Source organism: Macaca thibetana, chromosome 1 (genome assembly GCF_024542745.1).
Source record: "Macaca thibetana thibetana isolate TM-01 chromosome 1, ASM2454274v1, whole genome shotgun sequence".
Classification (NCBI taxonomy): Eukaryota; Metazoa; Chordata; class Mammalia; order Primates; family Cercopithecidae; genus Macaca; species Macaca thibetana.
Window position 1 is genome coordinate 164,512,594 of NC_065578.1, and position 18,677 is coordinate 164,531,270.

The following is an 18,677-nucleotide window of genomic DNA, read 5'->3' on the forward strand; positions in this document are numbered from 1 at the left end:
CATATAAATCTATAAAATAAATCTGAAAGTTCAGAAATAAACCCATCATTATGGTCAACTAATTTTTGATATGAATGGCAAGACTATTCAATGGGAGAATAAATAGTGTTTTCAGCAAATGGCACTAAAAAATTAGATGGCCATAAGCAACAAAATGAAATTAGACTCTTACCTCACCCCGTATACAAATATTAACTCAAAGTAGGTAACAGAGCTAAATTTAAGAGCTAATGCTATAAAATTTTTAGAACAAAACATATGGATAAATCTGCATGACTTGGCAATGGACTTTTACATATGACACCAAAAGCATAAGCAAAAGAAGTAAAAATAGATAAATTGAGCTTCGTTGAAATAAAAAGCATATGCTTAAAAAGTATCAAAAACAATAAAAAGACAACTCATTTCCTATGATTCTCAAGGAATTATAAGAACATGAAAAGGAAAGCAATTTTATATATAAATGTAAGTAACATACTCACTCCCAAAATCTGTTTTTATAAGTTTGGTTATATTAATATACTTGTGGTCCTTATAGAGTATTTCTGAGTCACACTTATACTCATATTCAGGTTCAAGGTTTTCTAAATTAATGTCTTCCTTATTATATGTTTTATTACCTGAAATAAAGAAATATTTCAAATGAGTATATCTATGCAATATTTCACACACACATTTATTTTCTAATTTCACATTTATAATTCTCTATTTAATATTTATCAGATTGAAACATCCATGGAGATTGTCAAAATAATAAAAGTAAAAGATCCTGAAAATAATTTTGCTACATTCCACTTTTAAGAAAATACAGGCTGAGTTTCCCTTATTCAAAATTCCTGGCACCAGAAGTGTTTTGGATTTAGTTTTTTTTTTTTTTTTTTTTTTTCAGATTTTGGAATATTTGCATATAAATGATAAGATATCTTGGGGATAGGACACAAGTTCAAATTCAAAATTCATTTATGTTTCATATATACCTCATATATGAATAGCTTGAGGTCATTTATTTTTCTCTGGGGATGCTGACTAAATTCTGTGTTGTGTTTCTGCATTTTGACTATGACCAGTCACTTTAGGTCACATGTAAAATTTTTCACTTGTTTGAGCCACATCATGTTGGCACTCAAAAAGTACTGGATTCTGAGAACATTTTGGATTCTGGGTTTTCAGATTAGGGATGCTCAATCTGTATATAGCAAATATAACTTAAAGTTGAGATTGCACCTCAGCTAGTCTTTGTCTAACAGATTCTCTAGAGAAAACATTTTATTATCATTGGTCTGTCTTACGTTTGCTGTTCCTTTCCTCATCTGCTTGCCTCATGGCCATGAATCTATACGATGATGATTATGTAATGATTACACCCAGTGCAATGCTCCATCCTCTATGTGTGTATCTGTGGATGTACGTGCATGCACATGCACACCTGCACACATCTATCTGTCATGCCAGCTATGGCCTGGCAGATGGCTTTATGTCAAAGGGTGGGAGAGTTCATCGCATTAAATTCAAATACACTTTAAAAATACTATCTCAATTATTAGTTGTCTCAATTCAAACCCAAACATATCCCTAGATGCACTTGCTCTTCTTTTTCTGCTTTCTTGTTATTTAAGTGTTCTCAATTTTGTTGATGCAGAATGGAAAAAGTAAACTCTTGAACCATACAATCTTGTATTTGTTTTCCTTCATAACAGAGTTCGTGTATTATTATTTTCTTATAACACCCTTATCTCATGATCTCTTCAACAATGCCTGTGTATAATAATTGCCAAGAAAATTATTGTAAATTAATTGACTTTTAATTTTTAGATATTTATTTTTCATGAGAAATATTCATTTTGTGAATTTGTTTGAATGGTATAAATAATTTAATTATTTGACTCTAAATATACCAGAGACCAAGAAAAAGACAAGAAAGAAAAAAGACAAACAGAGGGAGAAAAGAGAGGCAGAGAGGAAGAGAGAAAGGACAGAGAGTAAAATTAAATAATATCTAGAGCAACATTGTACTACAAAAAAAAAAATTCTCTGGTCAATGTTATATTCTTACCACATTGAAATCTGTAGGTAATTTTACTTTTATCACAAGCAAAGGTTTCAATAATTTTCCATTTTAAACAAATAGTGGTATTTGCTTCTACATCCGGTGTACAATCATCTAACCGAAACTTTTCAACCTCTGTCAAGAAGATACAGAAATAAATTTGATTAGTATTTCATAATGTGTGCCCCAAGCCCTCACTAATTCCTAACTTGTCAGTTAAAGCCACTGAAATTATGCTAATAACAGAATTTGGTAAGTATTGAGATTGCTATGGGAAAAGTCTAGTAACTCTAGGGATTTGGTGTTTTTTAAATTATTTACTTTATTATTTTTAGCACCATATATTTTGGTAGTGTTTCATTTATAAGTTATACTACATTAAAAAATGAAATGCAAGCAATCATTGATAAAATTGTAGCTTTTGCACATTTTAAAACAAACACTCATTCCGTTTTGTATTTTTGTTTATATCTTCAATTTTTGTTTACTCTTTACTTACTTTGAATTGAATGATTATTATAAAGAGTATTGGGGGTTTCCTTCTCGGGAAATGCATTTTTAAGTATTGTTACCTTCTGCGTTTAATTAGTAATTTATCTCAGTAATATTTTGGGAAAATGAATAAATTAAATGGATTTTAACATATTTAAATGTTAATAAATATATTAATAGTCTCGAATTATTAAATGATATGACTTTTTTTTTAAATTACACAGCTCTGGAATCCCTTTTCCAGAATGCTTTTGGCTAAGAGATGCTTCCCTGGAGTCTGCCCGATGCCTGTCACCCCCTCCTCTTTCCCAGCAGTAGCTTAGCTGACAAAACCAGCTTGATCTCCCTCACATGACCATAACCTTCCTCTTTTGAATGTATTTGTTCTTCCCATACACATCAAATCCTTTCTGTTTCTCTCTAATATAATTAAGATAAATGTGTACTTAAAGCAGAATAAATATATGTACATATGTAATTAATGACTTCAGTTAAGTAGAGGAGAATAAAGAAAGCTTGTAGACAATCACTTAGCAGGATAAATCATATTTAGTATATATGAACATCTCCCTGTTAAAGAAGTAGAAGTGGTGATTTATGATTATAAACAGAAGGCTTATATGACTCTATCATTTTTACTTGGTTAAGAAAGCAGAAAGTTCACCCACTCTTTTCCAAGGGACTTCCTTTTCCTCAGCCCTGTTCTCTCACCAGACCAGTTCCTGTGACCAGTGGAGAACACCACACGCGAAAGTGTACTGATTTTATAAATTTATGAAAAGAAATAAATTGATATTTACCTGGTGGCACATCTAATTTTAATTCTTTATGACGATCTGTACATGAATTATGAGATACGAAAACATTCATTTCTTTACATTCTGGAAGATTAAGCACCTCATTGTTTGTGCAAATATTGTGTGTGTGATTATTGTTTGTACATTCCACATTCTCATTAACATTTAGCTTTGCTGTAAATAATTTAGTTTTGTTGTTATATAAGTAATCCACAGGGATGGTTGCATATTTTTCAGCTAAAAGAAAATAGAACATTGAGTGTTATCTTATTTTTCCAGAATAAACAAAACCACATTCATGCAAATGCCAAAATATCAAATCAACTAACCAAATATCCCCAAAAACATGAAAAGGAAGAAACATATCAGATGCCTCCCTATCATTTTTCTCGTAATTCTCTGTGCTTTACTGCCCTATCAACAACCCCAGCTTGTAAATTTATATTTGAATGATTACCAGATGAGTGTCTGTCTTCCTAGCTGGACTTGGAATTTCCATGAGAGCAAAGTCTGGTCTATTTTTATTATCACTGTAAATCTAGGAATATGCATAATATTTATCATTAATGGGAACTCACTAGTTACTTGTTGACTTGATGCACAAATAAATGATGCATCTGACACATTTATTCTTGCTTTATAATTTTCTTGTTTTCTAAAATGTAGTTATTAACTATCTGTCTCTTCATATATGTGGAGCAGTAATTACTCAGACACCAGAAGCCCTCATTCATTCCTTAACTTGGATAAAATTATGATTGATAATATACCTCCAAAGCACCTTTTTTTTTAGTGTCAACAATTTCTGCTGAGTGATAAAAATATCTTTACAACAAATATAAATTTATTAATTCATTGTTATTCACCAAAAATTATTAAGCCTTTGTCATGCATAAGACATGGTCACCAACACTAGGAATTCAAAGGCAAGTTAGATATAATCAGCTTTTAGAAATGTATCCTCCAATGTGAAGGCAGACACGTGCATGAATTGCAGGAGACATACAAACCTCTAAAATAAGATTATGCCAGAAATAATGTGGCACTAAAAAGAGAGAGATCTGTTCCATTTGGAAGGTATGGGACAGGATTTCCAGAGAAAGTGACTTAGTTTGTGTTTTAAAATATGGACAGGAAATAGAAAAATAGACATGGGGTTTGGGGAATGAGGTTGGAGCAGAATTCCAATTGTAGAGGAAGAGCAGGAGTGGCCACAGAGGCAGGAAGGAACAGTATATGTTTAGAAAACTGTAAGTGGGTGACTCATGCCTGTAATCCTAGCACTTTGGAAGGCTGAGGCGGGTTGATCACCTGAGGTCAGGAGTTCAAGACCAGCGTGGGCAACATGGTGAAACCCCATCTCTACTAAAAATAGAAAAATCAGCTGGGCTCGGTGGCATGTGCCTGTAGTCCCAGCTACTTGGGAGGCTGAGGCAGGAGAATCACTTGAACCTGGGAGGCAGAGGTTGCAGTGAACTGAGATTGTACCACTGCACTCCAGCCCAGGCAACAGAGTGAGAAAAAAAGAAAAGAAAAGAAAAGAAAAGAAAAGAAAAGAAAAGAAAAAGAAGGAAGGAAGGAAGGAAGGAAGGAAGGAAGGAAGGAAGGAAGGAAGGAAGGAAGGAAAGAAAACTGCAAGTGGTTCCATATTACTTAAGTGAAGAACATAAGGAGGCAATGATGCAAGAAGAGAGGAGGAGAGGTGAGTAACAACATGATTATAAAAGATAATATTAATTAAACATACATATGAAGGCCACTCTTTGCACTAAATGTACGGAAAGCTACTGAAGGCAGTGACTCCAGTGGTGAGACTTAGAAATGAATGGAGGAATAAGCCCTGATCATGAAGAACCACTTTGCTTCAACTGAGAATCAAGGAAGAAAATGAGAAAAAAAAAAAAAAAAAAAGAGAGAGAGACAAACTGTTTTCAAGTATCTGCTTTGAACCAGCCCCTAACAAGCAAGACACAAAGAGAGAGAAAGAGAGAGAGATTTTTCCTCTTGATAAGCTTTGAAGATATTATCCACATTTTATATTTATCATCACACTGAATCCTTGTCCTCCCCCTGTGCACCAACAAATTTGCTGTCATTTCATTTTTTTTTCAAATACCTAAACTAAAATTAAGTAGCTTTACCAAAGTTGTCTAACTGGAAAATTTAGTTTTCAACTCTTATTTTGGATTCCAGGGTTATATGTGCAAGTTTGTTACAAAGGTATATTGCATGATGCTGGGGTTTGCAGTAAAATTGAATTCGACACCAGGAAGTAGGCATAGTTCCCAATATAGGTAGTTTTCCAACCCTTGCCTTCCTCCCTCCATCATCGCTCTTGTATTTCCCAGTGTTTATCATTCCCAACTCTATGTCCCTGTGTAGCGAGTACACATCCTGGTACTCAAATCTAGGTCTGAATATAAAATCAAAACATCTTACTACTAAGAGATACTAGCTCTTAAAATTTGAGACTAGTCATTGGTGAGAAATTAGAGCCAGTGAGTTCAGCTTGCTAGTGGGTCCTGAAAGCTTGGAATAAAGAAAGATGTAATTAAAGTGCTATCCCAAAGTGAGGTATGCTGAGGTATATTTAAGTAAATAAACTTACCACATGTTGGCTTAGATGTAGTAGTAGCTGTAATGGAGGAAAAAAGAATGTAAATTACTAAAATTTTGCTTTAGACTATCTGCCATGTCATTTTGGGGATTTACAGTACTTCTACTTCACAAAGTCTATCCAGTTAGATTTAACAGAATATGAAGAATTTGCCTAGTACAGGTTTTCATTTCAAAACTTAAAGCATTATAAAGGAGTGAGCTAATTCTACAAACTTTTTCATGAATATACCCAATAAATGCAATTAGCAATATTAAGACTTTTAGGTACACATCTAATTGCAGTATGGCAACATGGCTGAAGATTCACACAGCCAAAAATATTTTAAAGGTCTTCATTTGTTTGATTAGTCTCGATGTCAATTTATATAATTATAATTCCCATAGTACGAAGTTCATACTTTTCGTTTACAAAAAAAAAAAAAAAAAAAAGTCAGAGAAAAGGCAAGGACTGCTTCATTCTCTAGATTAGCTTTTGTAAGCTCTTTGCACATCTACTAGATCCAGGGTAACAAGTTGCTCTCTCAACAGATCGAGTAGTGTCTTGTGTGGGTGTATGCATTTCAGTGAATAATTGGGAGGACATGTGCTTTGTGTAAGCTAAGAGATCTCTGCTCATCTCGATTCTGGGTTGGAAGAATGTGGAGAGAATGGTGGGCTTGTAAGCTCTGATCAGCTTACTTGCTGATTCACACATACCAGTATAGCTGTAGCCACCCGTCAATGTCTCTTTCCTTTATCTCCATGCCCTCTCACTGCTTAACTGGAACTCTGCAACCAGCCCTATGCTGCTCACTGCTTGCAATGGACAGCCCCTTTGATGGGCCTGTTCTTTCCCATACTAAGACCTAAACCCCTGAGAGAAAAAGTTCCAGTAGATGTGGTTATTTCTCACACATGCTTTCTGATGGATTATGACAGTAACAATTATATCCTGATCTCATCAGCTGTTGCACTGCTAAGCAGAGAAATGTCTTCCTGCTGTTCCATCACCCTCAGGATTCAAACACTTAATGCAACTTAAAGAAAGCAGCCTGAGGTAGAGTGGGTAGAAGGCCCTTGTGAGAGCACATCACCAGGCACGTGGGGATTGTGTGGCTGTGACTGAGGGTAACGTCACCTATTGTTGGGGTTGAAATGACAGTGCTTCCAGAAGGGCTCGGAGTGGTTGTTTTAGAGGCATTAAGGTAGGAATCTGCAAGAAAATGAACAGAAGAATAAAAGTTAATGTGTTTGTTATATTGAAAGGTAAAAGAAAAACTCTTTAGCAAAGATAATTTCCTAATGGAATCTTTTCTCTGTGAGTCCTCTTTTGATTTGACGTTTGCTTGTTTTAAAAATAATAAAGTGAATCAAAGATTTATTTCAAGTCATTTAAACTGAACATTGTATAAATTGAGAGAAAACTATTCATTCCTTGATATAATTCTTAGTTGATGTGCAATCTTCCTCAAACTATTCATTTCCCTTTCATTCGCGGCTTTGCATATTTGGATTCTAATAAGGGTCACAATTACTCTTTTAAAATATTTATTACATACCAGATTTTACATATTCAGTCATCACATTAATATTTTGAAAGGAGTGTTATTATGTCCATTTTTACACAAAGCAAATCTGACATACAGAAAGTATTAGTAATTTGCCCTATAATCAGCTAGGAAGTTGAAGAAACTGGATTTGATCCTAGAGCTATATGACATTAAGGCCTATTATTGATTCTTCTTTGCCATGGACTTTTGTAATGTTAATAATAAAATAAAATACGCCCAGAAAAAGCTTACTGGCAAGTTTCTTTTGCGTAATTTGGTGTTAATACGTGAGCATTTGTAAAATGAGAAACTAGATTAGAAACTAGCTCTTTTATTATTGTGCAAATAATATTTGGCACAATAATAAAAGAGCTGCATTAAAGTTTTGAGTTTCCATTTCATTATCTATAACTGAAGACACCTAGAGCACCATAGTCAGACCTGAGGTGTTCGCTGTGATGGTGGTGTTGGAGGTGCGTGCAGGTAAGGCAGCAGAGCTGTTGCGTGCAGGGATGAGGGTGGTTGCTAATGGGGAAATTGGGTCTGTAGGAAAGGTGCTGGCTGTACTCCTCTCTCCTGGGACATCTGCAATCAGAAGGGCCATCAGTACCATCAGTTGTGTCTGTCATGCAATGACAATAGTCAGATAGCCAACATGAGCACAATTACTAAAGTTAAGGCAAAGAAACAAACCTTCAAGCCCTTCTGCTATACCACGACACATATATTCTACAGAACCGTACCCAAAACACCAGGGCTTATGGGAAAGATGACTTTAGGGGCAGACAACTGGAAACCTATGTGGCTTCATAATCAGAACACAACTTAAAATATATATATATATGTATATATATGTGTATATATATTTATATAGTTTGGACAGCCCAAGAAGCCTAAAATGCTGGGCTGCAGGCTGCCTTAGGCAATATAAAAAATGTATCAAAGCAGTAGAGACAGGTGCTGTCTTAGTGGTGCTGAGACCACGTAGATGGAGGTAGAGCTCTGAGTGTGAAAGGTTGGCACAGGAGGAAATGCAACTTGATACATGCTGAGAGCCTTGCAGGCACACACCTCTCTGGGGAGGGATCCCTGGGTGCAGGTGCTCAGTTTTAATTTTCTTAAAATAGAGCTGAATGGGATCCTGCCTGTGCCACAGCATGAGCTCAAAGGTTTTCTTTTTTTTCCTTTCCAGCTGAAGGTTACAATTCTACTTTCACAATTCAGGCTCCCCTGGCCAGGAAAAATCAAATTGGCTTGAAATCCAACAAGCTCCACATTACAGTGGCATCATTCTTTTATTTTCCAATCACATGGGGGCTAATTGGTATAGAATCTAGGGTTGTAGCCAAAGAAACTGCACATTGTACTGGGTTAGAACTTTTCATTGTCAGGCTTCAAATTATGTAAGGTATTTTACATCATTGCCCAACATCACAACCAGAATTACAGCACAGGCAATCAATGTATATTCATTTGGTGCCTACTAGATGACTAGCACTATGCTAGTTGCCATGGAAAAAGCAAAATAAATATGAGCTACCCTCTATTCAAGAGCTTGTTGGGTTATTTTCTGTCAAGATCCCTGGGGTCATCAGTTCAATGACGTGAGATTAATCTCACATTTGCAGGCAGAGTCTGTATTTCAGCAGTGATACACGCATGCATGTTCTGAACATGGCTTTGATTTGAGCATGCAGGTGTCTACCAGTTACAAATGCAGTACAGTCTATAATTTCACACATACATTCCATTAGAATTGAAAATGCATCTTCCAAATAATTGAGCATGGGTTCTCAGCTCAGTCTTCAAAAGCCGCTAAACCACGAAATTTAACTAAACCATAGAACAGAATAAACAACATAAACATGAGGTTTTCCATTCTGGATCCCCAGAGGAGGGCTTCAGCAGAACATGTAGAAGAGTGAGGAAAGCTCATTTATTCATCTTTTAAAAAACTCATTCAGACATAGAACTGGCCCCCTGCAGAGTTTTGAAAGCAGCCTTTTTCCACCTTCTTTTCCACACTCCTCTCACTCACTTGTTCTGTTCTCCCCTCTCCAGCAGACCCTGCTCCCAAGCCATTTTGAGGCTTCCACTCTCAACCTCCCCGAACTCCCTACCTTCCCTCCTCCTCACTTGAAAACTTCTTTTCTCTTGTTATGCAGGTACTCTCAGTGGTGGTTATGGGTGGCATTTACAATTTTAATCAGTTTGATTAATCCTAATAGATTTTTAAACAGTGGAATTAGCCACTTTGAGCGGAAGAATTCCTGGATCAGGACACAGCAGACTAGTCTGTGTGACAACTAGCCCCCAGGGGTCAGTCCCCTTTTGTTATTTTCCAGTTTCTTCCCTTCCACAATTTCGGGTTCTGTGGGTTTGCTAAAAGCTCCAAATATTTTTATTGTGGTTCCCATGGCAGCCAGACTAGGTGGAATGAGGCAGGTGAGGGCGGCTCTTCTCCCACTTGTTTAAAGAGGGTGGATTGTCTGGAATGACTTTTATGCCAAGGGCGCAGTTTTAATACTGCAAAATAATAATTATTCTATATGATGTGCTTGATTCCTACCTAAAGCAAGACCATGTTCCTGCCAGCTACATAGGTCTACCATTTATATCTTTAACTTTCAAGCGTTCAGATCACTGAAATTACATATGCGACTGTGTGGATTTGTGATCTGACAAAAAAACATACTTGTTTTTCTTGCATATAAAAGGGCACCACGAAGTGATATGGAGACTAATTTTGAAAAGAAAAGGGAGGAAATATTTTGTACTGTTGTTATAAACACAGAGATGCCATCCTGAAAGATTCTTGATGTTTGAAGGGGAAACAAAACCATTCCTTTCTTTTTTCTCATTCTGTAAATAACAGTGTCATTGTGGTTACAACTTCTCACTGCCCTTCATTGATAATAGGAGTCACTCTTCAGCCTGGTTTCTGTTGGTGTAAAGTCTTTAAGTAAAGATTTATGCATGTTATTTCTTACTTCTAACAAAAAGTTTTCCTTGTAGAATAATTGCCTAAAATATATAAAAAATAGACTGTCCTGAATACCTCTTTCCTCCTGAGCAGATTTTTGCTGTAGTCTCACAATTCTCATTATTATTTCATCTCTACTAAAAAGACAATTGTTCTGTGGTTTCACATTCCTAAGAGTGACTGAAATTCCAAATTCATCAACTAACAGTAGCTGCACGTTAAATAAGTGGTTAGATTTCCTCACACCATTCTTAAATACAGGTAGTCGTCTTGCACTCTTCATATTTGCACAAGGCTAAAGGACCCGCAAACCTGAGATATCATTGCTGCGTGGGGTAGGGCTGAGTGTGGTATTGGCGGCGGAGCCGCTGGGTGTCTGCGTGTCAGTTCCAGTAGAGGGCGTCTGCGAGTCTGCATGCGTGGGAAGGTGAGGCGTCAGTGCTGATGAAACACCTAAGGTAGGAAAGTGAGATCATTACATCAATCTTCCCCCACTGGAGATGAATAATTTATTAAGAGGTTATAAGGAGCAAATTGCGATTGTAGTTTACCAAACTGTGAAGTGACCGTATCTGTTAAAATGTGTCTATCAGTATTTAAATTTGCTTGACTGGAAAGTGACAGGCACCTGAGTCCTCTATTTACATATCCTTGGGAGGTTTCCTGAGCTGGATGCAGCCACAGAGAATTCGTGTTTCCAGGTGGCATTACTGACTTTCAAATCACTATGAGCTTTCTGAATTCTCCATCAACTCTACAAACTGACAGATGCAACATTTCTTTGTAAGCAGAATAAGAAAGGAATCTTCCAATATACTAGTATCTCTTACAAATTACAAAGAAAAGAAGAAATTTAAAAATGGACAAGAGATGTGACAAACATCTACCTAATATACACAAGGGTCCAAAGGTATATGAAAAAATGTTCAGTGTTACAAACAAATTTTTAAATGTAAATCAACATGAAATATTTCTAACTAGCATACTGGCAGAGTTTGAAAAGGTTGATAAGATCTAGTGTTTGAAAACATGTGGAAACAATCTCACATGTCCATGCTTACACACACAGTCTCTCACATACTCACAAAATCATATGTTGAGAGCCTGGAGGATATACAACAGTGGTTAAAAAGGTATCTTTAAGGAACAGAATTTAAAGGGATGGTATTTTCATTGTGTGTCTTTTAAGTACATATGAAGTATACACTTTATATACTTTACTCCTATATGTATATATTTATATGTATGTATATATAGGATTAAAGTATATACACACAATACATACATATATTTTATATATATTTAACAGTATATACAAATATATATAACATATACCCATCTATATTGAAAATGTTTTGAAATAGTCATCAACTATTCTTATAAAAATAAAATTACACAATTAAATTTAATGTTATGCACATGGATGGTTATTGTAACCATTTTCAAAAATGAACAATTTTGAATAGTGTATATAATATTCTTAGAAATATGGACTAAAGGATTTTTACCCCAATTATATCAATAAATGAAAAAATTGCATTCAGCTGTATAAATCAATCACAATCATAAATTAAATAACTCATATAGACTTTATTCCAATAGATAATTGAAACATGACCTGATGAAAAGATTATTTTCTAGAAAAGAAAGTGTGTTTTTATTTGAAAGCATAAACTTTTCTAGGTAATTTCACCATCAGTATTATTTTGCTAGAGCAAATCAGTATTTTAAAATTATTCATCCTTATTTTCAATCTATTCTACTTTAAACCTTTCTCATACTGTGCTCTATCTGTAAATTTATGGCTTAAGTGGTTTTAGATTTTTAAAATGTGGAAATGAAAGTTAGGAATGTTGCACGTTTTTATTCGTATATGTGACATGAAATACAGAACCTTCAAAAGGAAAACGCTATGTAACACTACTCAGGCAACAAACAAAATAATAAAATAGCATGAGATGTTCTACCTAGTCATCAACACCTTCATCCTTGCCTTCCTTTAGTAAAAATTTTGGGCAATGTGTTCAAATTTTTACAATGTTTAGACAGAACCTAGTCACTACTCTGCTATGGTGACAGGGAAACAAATGGAAGATTAAATGCACAGTCTTGTACTTGCTGTAGGAAGGCACTGACTGTTTATTTAACTGCTTACTATATCCAATAAACTTCATCAGTATGGTACTCAAAATACTTTGAAGTACCCTAAACAAAATTTCTGTGATGGTGTTATATACGCTTGTTTTTTCAAATGAAGATAAATGGCATTGTTAAACAGTTCAAATAGCTTAGTATCTTTTATCAAAGTATGTCTATAAACCTGTTTGCCCAAAAAAAATGTCAACATAACACATTATTTCAGGAAAGCATGAACACTCTCCTGATAGTAAATTTGAGTACTGAATACACTGGCAGACCTGTTGCTAAACATTAAATGAGCATATACTTATATCAGCATTGTAAGGAGCATCAGTGTCCCTCCTTGGCAAAAATATCTCTCACATCAATCTGATTTTTTCTGGGAACATGGCTACATTGCCTTTTATTTTACCAGTAGAACTCACAACCTTAATTAAAAATGTTTTCAATAATGCAAATGCTCTTAAAAGAAACTCATATAACAAAATTGGGTTGTCAATTCTCAGAATGGATTTAAAAATAATACATTCTCTATCTTCAACAATTTTTGGATAAAGAGAATCTAGAATGAAACAAAGAAATGGGAAGATTCCCGTTTAAGGCACCTTCCAAGGAGAGCAGGACTGATAATCTCTGAACTTGGGAAATTCTCATCTGTCCGGGTGGCAGGAAGCCAAGCGGGAGAATCATGGAGAGTGTGTATAGATCAGAGGATACTAGAACAAATTTCCCTCCTGATTGTCCTTGGAGATCTTGCCTCCCTCCTTTTCTCGCTGCACTCCCTAACAACATGCATTAATTACTTTGGTCGATCTATATTTCACAGATACTAATTTCCTGCAATTTCTGCACTTCAACAAAATCACATCCTCAGAAACTGTGAAAATAATGTAAAGACAAGTTGTACTGATAACTTTAGAATTTTTTAAATGACATTGCCCTGATATTTAAGTTAACAACTTTTGTGTGCCAACCTGTTGTATTAAAAGCACTAGCGTTATCCAAAGAGTCCGGGGATACTTGGGTTGAAGTATTGTCTGAACTAAGAGATGGTGTGGTCTCTGAGAAGTCATTTTCTCTTTCAGAGATGCTTGCGGGTGAGAATGCAGTGGTGTGAGTAGGTAAGGGGTCACTTGAAAGTGGAACACTGGGCATCTTTGTCGTTCTCAGTCCTGTTAAATTAATGGAAAATGGAAGAAGGACAAAATAAATATGTGAATCATATCCCAAATGTATGCTCATCCCAGTATACTAACTCCCCAGTCCATTATAGTGTATATATACCTATATCTACACATACATACACACACACCATACATAAGTATATGTATATGGTGTGTATATGTATTCATAAATATATATACACAAATATACATGCATACATACAAATATTGATGCATACAGAGATACATATAATATATAGACACAGATCTAAAACAAGTTACAGAACGTCGGCTAAAGATAACAATGGGGAAACGAAATTGAAAGCAGCTTCTCACCTATCCAAAGCAATTGTGTTCAGAAGGATGAAGCATAATGGGTAAAGATGATTAAAAAAATTAAAAAGTTGTAGATAAAGAAAAGGATAAAGAAAGGCAAAGTTAGAAGGTTTTTAGGAGAGCTAGGGTTTCAGGAGAAAAAAAAATGAAAGACAAAACTTCTATTTATTCATGGATATATATACATATATATATATTTGAGACAGAGCCTCACTCTGTCACCAGGCTGGAGTGCGGTGACGTGATCATGGCTCACTGCAACCTCCGACTCCCTGGTTCAAGCGATTCTCCTGCCTCAGCCTCCCAAGTAGCTGGGATTACAGGCATACACCACCACATCCAGCTAATTTTTGTATTTTTAGTAGAGACGGGGTTTCACCATGTTGGTCAGGATGGTCTCGATCTCCTGACCTCATGATCCACCCGCTTCGACCTCCCAAAGTGCTGGGATTACAGGTGTGAGCCACCACGCCCGGCCTATTCATGGATTCTTAAAAAAATAAATTAAATGCAAACAAAGCAATGAAAATGTGTATAAAGGACTGAAAAACGAAACTCACAACTAGGTTTACAAACAACCAAAGTCTACAGAAATGTCTTTGACTTCATGATAACAAAGAGATACAAGTTAAAATACTGAAATAATTTCCACAGTTCAAGTTTCTTTAAAAAGAGGAAAATACGTCACAATGTAGTAGTGGAATAAATTTATGCACAGTTGACATGAGTGTACAATGGTTAAAAAAAAAAATATTCTGCAGGGCAAATTAGCACTACTAATTAAAGTCCTTTAAAATTTTTTCATGCTCTTTTACTGAAAAAAGCGGTTTTCTTTATAAAAGAATAGAAAAATGCACCAAATTTGTTAAAAAAGAAAAAACTAATGTGATCTCTGGATGCTGGGATTATAAAGATGTATTTAAATTTTTTTTTTTTTTTTTTTTTTTTTTTTTTTTTGCTTAACGTATATTTACTTTTTGAAAAGCAAAAAAATATATTTTAAAATATTTAATTAGGCAAAACTGAGCTATATCACACAACAAGTAATAATTAATTCAGTTCAACAAGATTGGGTAAAAGACAATGGCATAATTATGGAAAAAGGGAGAGAATGAGAGAGAAACTAGAAAAGGAGTAGAGATGATAGGACAGAAAAGAGTTAAGAATGAAAATTGCAATATTACTCAATAGAGAAGAAAATGGAAATAGTATTAAAAAACAGCTTTATTCATTAGCATCAAAGTTAAAGTTAATTTTTACTAAATACAGAAAAAATTCATCTTAATTATATTGTACTTCAGCAATGTCAATATAAATGAAATATTGCAGAACTATTCTGTGATTACAGAAATGCAAAATGATCATAGACTTGTTATGTGGGTTATTTTCCAAAGAAAAACTTTAGTCTCTAGATTTTTATAACCAAATACCTCACAAATAAATCCATCAAACTTTTACCCATAATTACATGCCAGCATATCCAACTAAGTACAGTAATAGGATAGTAACTACCTCTAGTCTTCAGTATAAAATCAGGTCTAACTTAATATTTTTTCATCTGCTATGCATTGAATAAAAGAAGGGGAGGAAGCCGGGCGCGGTGGCTCACGCCTGTAATCCCAGTACTTTGGGAGGCCGAGGCAGGTGGATCACGAGGTCAGGAGATCGAGACCATCCTGGCTAACACGGTGAAACCCCGTCTCTACTAAAAAAATACAAAAAATCAGCCGGGCGTGGTGGCGGGCGCCTGTGGTCCCAGCTACTCAGGAGTCTGAGGCAGGAGAATGGCGTGAACCCAGGAGGCGGAGCTTGCAGTGAGCCCAGACAGCACCACTGCACTCCAGCCTAGACTCTGTCTCAAAAAAAAAAAAAAAAAAAAAAAAAAAAAGAAAGGGAGGGAGAGAGGGTGGGAGAAAAGAAAGGAAAAGAGAAGTGGGTGGGAGTAAGGTGGTGGAAAGAAAGTAGGAAAGAAGGGAGGGAGGAAGGAAGCAGAGAGTTTAGAATTCTTTCTATTCACATTAAGTCACTGTCATCATTATAGATGATTTTTATAATGACAATTGTAATTTTGTCATTATAAAAGATTGACAATTATTAATTTGTTATTTTTAGATTAAACCAATTCTGGTGTCTGCGGGCTTCCAATGATCCCTTTTGCTTTGAGAGAAATGTTGCAACAAGTTCCCTTTATCGTCCACTATCATTCTTTTATTAGATGTGAATTACAAACAGACCAGAAAGAAAATTATGCAACAGTCTTCTTATAATAGTATGTGATGGTTAATATTGAGTGTCAACTTGATTGGATTGAAGGATGCAAAGTATTGTTTCTGGGTATGCCTGTGAGAGTATTGCCAAAGGAGATTAACATTTGAGTCAGTGGACTGGGGGAGGCAGACCCTCCCCACAATTCCCCCAAACTCTGCCCAATGTGAGTGGGCATCATCCAATCAACTGCCAGCGAGGCTAGAAAAAGCAGTCACAAGAAGGTAGGAGAAGTGGGCTTGCTGAGTCTTCTGGTCTTCATCTTTTTCTCCTGCTGGCTGCTTCCTGCTCTTGAACATCAGACTCCAAGTTCTTCAGCTTTTGGACTCTTGGACTTACTCCAGTGATTTGCCAGGGTTCTCAGGCCTTTGGCCACTGACTGAAGGCTGCACTGTCAGCTTCCCTGCTTTTGAGGTTTTGGGACTCCGATTGGCTTCCTTGCTCCTCAGCTTGCAGACAGCCTATTGTGGGACTTCACCTTGTGATTGTGAGTCAATACTCCTTAATAAACTACCCCTCATATACACATCTCTCCTATTAGTTCTGTCCCTCTAGAGAATCCTGACTAATACACAGTACCATGCTATTTTGATAAGTAGCATTCCTGAAGATACTTCTGGCCAAGCAAATTCAGTCCCAGGTGTAGGAAGAAAGGTTTTCAGAGAACCACTCTCCTTCATATCTTTGCACACATCTTAAGTTCAATTCACATTCCCGCTCACAAATAAGAATTTAAAATTAGAAAACCTGACTCAATTGCCAATTCCACATTGTTCTTGAACCTCCACTTTGCAAATTCTCCTGGTTTCCATTAATGACATTGTTGTGGCCAGTATTTGGGAGAGACCACTTTCCTTTGCATTTTGGTTAACAGTGTTAACTTACCTGGTTTCATCACTTGGAGGCTTGTCATAATAGAGTCAATTCAGAGGTAACAGAAACTCCCTCAATAAGGTGATGAGTCATCTGCCATTTTAAAAAATCACTCCCCATTCTACCTTATACCCATCCCTTTCCTGCAAAAATAACCAGCTGGTATGGTTGAGATGAATCAATCTTCTGTAAAAGTTGGAGATACTAAGTTGCATTTGAGTAGGTGGCATAAACCAATCACAATCTACTATGCAGGAATGACTTTCATTTATTTATAAAACATCACTGTCATGCTAAAAAACTGTAAAATTATGTTAGACCTTTTTTTAAAATAAGGAAATATAGTTCTTATGCAGATTCAGAAGTGTTTTTGTTAGTATTTTCATGGTTATTTGTTTTCTTCATTTGGACTGAATTTTTACTTATGACAAAAATAATCATTTTAATAACCCAATTTCATGATATGTTGAATGTACATTAGTTGTGACTGTGCATTACTATATTAAATCAAAATTGTTTTCATCAATTTACTTACCTTCTTAATACGTACTGTCAACCATATGATTATGCAGGAAATAAATAATACATTTTCAGTAACATCATTTAAGTGATGTGATTTTTTTAACCATCTGCAATTTAATTTTCTCTCTTATTTTGCATGTACTATGTATGAATTTATTTGCAGCATCTCCGTTTTTTAAATTTAATTTATCTCAGGATCAAGACATTTATTAGGACTATTAATTGAATTGTTCAGTAGAATTTGAAAATTATTATGTAAAAATATCTTAATAGTCTCAAAGGTTTTGTATACCATTGAAAAACGCACCATACTCTTAAAGAAATATAGACATATACAAACCTATTATCTACATATCTATAACATAGATAGACAACTCTTAACCTGCTTTCAGACTATAAAATTTTTTGATCTAACTTAAATGCATTTATTTGTAGTCTTAAAATATTAAAAGAGAGTAGAAACCTGTTGTGCGATTTACTGTCAAGTTCAGGGAAAGTTACTATTTATACACAAAACATATATATAAATTTAATAGCATGTTTAGGTAGTTATTAAACTTTATAACATATAAGCAGAAAGTTTAAGAACAAGTGAATGTCAAGAATCATTCATGATTATAAAATTTATCCTTAAAAATAATTTCAGTGATAATAATAGAAAATTGTTATTAAATATATAAACTTTGCAACAAGAATATAAAATTAGTAAAAATGCAAATATTAATTCTTACCAATGGGGGAAGGTGTTGAGCCTTGCCCTGCAAAGAAGAAACAAAAATCTCTTAGAAAATTTCAAATTTCATTCATATTCATGTAAACATATATTGGATTTTTACATGTACCTCAAGCTTATGATAGAACATTCACCAAGTGGCAATTTTCAGTAGCTTTTACCCTAATGAAACTATATTC

At 35.1% G+C, this 18,677-nt stretch overlaps 1 protein-coding gene across 5 annotated transcripts in view; it reads right to left on the bottom strand.

The window, feature by feature from the left end:
- The window catches only part of PTPRC (protein tyrosine phosphatase receptor type C), a 122,612-nt gene that overhangs the window by 48,681 nt on the left and 55,254 nt on the right, over positions 1-18,677 (bottom strand). The window contains exons 3-11 of one of the 5 annotated variants that reach the window (XM_050782419.1): positions 18,497-18,523; positions 13,581-13,778; positions 10,780-10,920; positions 7,926-8,069; positions 7,073-7,147; positions 5,945-5,971; positions 3,340-3,573; positions 2,054-2,182; positions 483-620 (exon numbers count right to left, since the gene is read on the bottom strand). In XM_050782419.1, coding sequence (XP_050638376.1) covers positions 483-620; positions 2,054-2,182; positions 3,340-3,573; positions 5,945-5,971; positions 7,073-7,147; positions 7,926-8,069; positions 10,780-10,920; positions 13,581-13,778; positions 18,497-18,523 — 1,113 coding nt within the window. The remainder of the gene's footprint in view (positions 1-482; positions 621-2,053; positions 2,183-3,339; positions 3,574-5,944; positions 5,972-7,072; positions 7,148-7,925; positions 8,070-10,779; positions 10,921-13,580; positions 13,779-18,496; positions 18,524-18,677) is intronic. The other 4 variants (XM_050782425.1, XM_050782434.1, XM_050782439.1 and 1 more) reach the window with 4 other exon arrangements.